We start from the raw sequence: 3620 nt of genomic DNA, 5'->3' as shown, positions 1-3620 counted from the left end.
TAAAAGCAGCTTATTATTCTTTTGGGTGCATTTCCTTTGTTTTTCTTTGTATCAGACAGAAATTAGTTCACGTGCAGAGTATGCAGTGTGGATGAATGTAGAAAGGCATATGGTCTGCGGCACACCACACCAGCAGGAATGCACCAGCAAACCTTCCAGTTTCCTCCCCTGTTTGTCCCTGACATCAGATCAGTCAAATGTTAAGATGTTCCATCGCTGCTTTGTTCACCCCAGTGTCTGATCTTAAAAGTGCACTTCCTACAGAAAGGCAGTGACTGTTTGCAACTCATCCAAAAAGTCCAGGTCAAAGTCAGCACACAATTTAAGACTTTATTGTTCAGTCTATATCAATTAGTAAATGCAGCAAAAGAATTAAGTGTTACATAAGAATCAACCTTTTACCTGATTTCTTTCTTTCCTTTTAATCATTTAACCAAAGAAATCTTTCAATTTCTGAAGGAAAGTCTTTTCTTCACCGTTGCAGAGTGTTTTCTGACAACAGGAGAAGGTGAAGTTGGGGAGGGAGTATCTGACAGCCAGAGTCATGAAGTCACAGTCTGCATACCGCAAACATTCAGTGTAGGTCTTGCCTGAGGTGAGGCAGTGTGAGGTCAGTATTGTCAGATTAACAAATATATACAAATGTAAATTTTGATTAGAAATAACAGGCACAATAGCCAATTTTAACAAAAAACTAATAAAACTTTGAAAAGAAGCATTTTCCAAATAGAATCTGTGCAGGAAATACGTTTTCTTACTTTATAATAAATTGAATTTGGTAATAATTCAAATGAAGTTTTTTAATATTGCTGAAATTTAGTGAAACGCAAACAAAATAATGTCAGTGGATTACTGTTATTATTATCATTACTGTTAAGAGCAATGTGTCACAATTTAATGAAAAATGCATTCTTCACCTTATGAGGTAATCCCTTCATTCCATAATAAGTTGTTTAACACACTCGTGCTATAGACAGATTTATGTTTGTATTTTGTCCTTAACAATGCTTACCATCACTGGTGAGTTTGAGGCAGGAGTCCTTCCCCTGGCTACACTCCTGCTTGACTGTACAGTTCTGGGAAGACCCACCCGGGCAGGAGTAACACTGCAGCGAGAGGCCTAGAGAGGAGTTGCAGAGTTCACATTGTTTAGGTTTAGATTAGATTTAGATTTAGTCAGTGGTTGGGAATTTTATTTATTTATGATGTATTTAAGGATACTCGTGCCTGAGAACAAGCTTTAAGAAAAGAGCTCTAAAACAGCTCAAATAGTCACTCAGTTTTCATAATGATTAAAGGTCTAAGGAGGGCCATGAGTGCCAAAATGAATTAAATAAATACATCGTTAAATAATGAATAAAATTTGTCAGTATGAAAACTGGAAATAATTAATTAACTAATTATATTATTAATTAAATCTGGCATTAATTGATTAAAAATGGAAATAAAAATGTCTTAAATGTTTTCAATAAATGAACTGATTTTATTTAATCAATTAATTACACATTAAATTGTTGGATTATGTATTTATTTAAATTCATACTTTGGCATACTTTGGCCCTCCATAATTGGCAACCCCCAGGTCTCATATATAAAACCACTGCTGATTGCCAAAAACTGCAGTTCCTCTAAAGTTCTTCTAATGACCACTAGGCTGTCTCAAAAAGTGAGTGAATCCCAGGGTCTCTCATGTTAATATTATAGTATTTTTAAAAATAAATGAATAAACATGCCTGCAGACTCAAAGTTCAGAGTGTGGGTCCTTTGACTGACAGGTGTCTCGGCACAAGCACCTGCACCGTTTACACACGCATTCATACAAGTGCTTTTTTCTATATCTAAGCCTTTTGTCTAACATACTCACATACTCACACACAAGGTTCAGTATCTTGTTCAAGAATACCTCAATGATACCTCAACATGCATTTGGAGTAGCTGGGGATGAAACCACCAACCTTCCAACAGGTAGATGACCTGCAGTACCTTTTTTGTGTTGCATTCATAGAGTCTATGGATGTGGCTTTCTAACTAAGTTTAGCTGGATTTAGCTTTTGTCTAAATATGGCCACTTTGGGCTCCTGAAAATCAACATGAAGAGAGCCCTAAAGGAAAGTGAAGGCATTTAAAAAAGGGGACATGAAGGTTGGCACCCCAAATTGCCCCAAAATGCATTAATCAGTTTACGAGGGTGTCCTTGATAGTAAGGAAGTGCTTCAAGGCAGACAATAAAATGTTAAACCTTCTCTGGAAACTAAGTGACACTAAACTGATCATTCTGGTGTGTTCATACTGATTACATGACTTTGGATGGAGCCCTGTTTGCTATTTCTGCAGGAAAAATGAGTATATTTCACAACTTTTTCTTTAAGGCAAAGGCAAAATAAAAGTCTCATGGACTGTAAAAATCTAAAAAACATGTGCACTAGCCTCATGTTTGCTATATTTCATTAATATTTTAGGAACTTGTCAATAAAAGAAACCCCCCAAAAATATAGAAAAAAACAGCAATCCAACTTTACACAAAGAAAACTGCATGTCCAGAGACGTGAATTAATATTTATAGTGTGAAGTGGAGGCACATGACATGACAGCAGAACATGCAAACAGCACAGTGATCTGCTAAAATGTTCCCTCAGGCTGATAATCTCTGTGACTTAGCCTCACTTGGCTGCACTTTTTAGGAAAAAAAAAATAAAAGAGTTCCTTTTTTCCCCTTACCAAATCCAAACATGGCAAAGCTGACAGCTAGGCAAAACACCACAGAGCTCTTCATCGTGATTGAAAGGACTGTCACGTCTGAAAACCAAAACAAAAAGCAGAGTTTCCAGCATTGTCACGCCGAGATAAGAGGCAGGGATTTGACTTTGTGAAAATAAAAAAAAAATGGATAACACATTCAGGGACTCAAAACACACACACACACACACACACACACACACACACAAAGAGAACTCGTCACCTCATCTCATGCTGCTGTTTACAGTTCGGACAAGATTTGGGGTATTTTTAATGAAACAAGTCTCCCTGATTTCGGTTCACGCTCACTGACTTTAAATATTTTTTGTTATTTTATCAAACAAAATTAAAAATAGGTAACAAAATTTTCAAGTAATACCAGAAGAAACTAAAGAGGACAAAACAACAGACAGAAATCAGGTAAAGAAAAAAAATCAACTGTGAGAACATTAGACATTTTAAAATTATTTCTACCTCGTTATTTTTATCACAAATCCCTGCAGCCACTCACCTGTGAATGTGAAGGAAATGATTCAGCCTGTGAGAAGCGAGGAGCTTTTTGTAACAGCAACAACAGAAAAAAGCAAACAACCCATTTGTTTGGTTTCAGAGTCCAGACGTCTGAAATGTTGACCAACATACCGAAGAGTTTATGTAACAGAGATCAATTATTAATAGATTTTAAGTTGAAGCTATTATCTTTTTCTTGTTGCTCTAGGTGATTTCTGTTTGATTTTTCATCTGCATGTACAATTTAAAGAATAAAGGTAGGTCAATAACGTTTATTTCACTGATTATTGATGGCATGCTTAGTGAAAGTAGTACTATTCACATTCAGGTCAACCTTTCTATAATTTATTTTCTTCTTTTGTTCCTATGGTCAT

The 3620-nt window shown here is 35.9% G+C and overlaps 1 protein-coding gene across 1 annotated transcript; it reads right to left on the bottom strand.

Annotated features, from left to right (window-relative positions):
* Positions 1–316: 316 nt before the first annotated feature.
* Positions 317–3270, bottom strand: LOC146493168 (CD59 glycoprotein-like). Its single transcript, XM_085149561.1, has 4 exons — positions 3248–3270; positions 2719–2796; positions 1013–1120; positions 317–590 (listed from the first exon to the last, which is right to left on the bottom strand). The coding sequence occupies exons 2-4, from the start codon at positions 2771–2773 to the stop codon at positions 430–432; spliced, it is 324 nt and encodes a 107-aa protein (XP_085005687.1). The 5' UTR covers positions 2774–2796; positions 3248–3270; the 3' UTR covers positions 317–429.
* Between the last annotated feature and the right edge of the window lie 350 nt (positions 3271–3620).

The sequence above is a fragment of the Neolamprologus multifasciatus genome, chromosome 22 (genome assembly GCF_963576455.1).
Source record: "Neolamprologus multifasciatus chromosome 22, fNeoMul1.2, whole genome shotgun sequence".
NCBI classification, from domain to species: domain Eukaryota; kingdom Metazoa; phylum Chordata; class Actinopteri; order Cichliformes; family Cichlidae; genus Neolamprologus; species Neolamprologus multifasciatus.
Note: the sequence above shows the minus strand (reverse complement) of the source record. Positions and strands in the feature narration are given on the sequence as shown.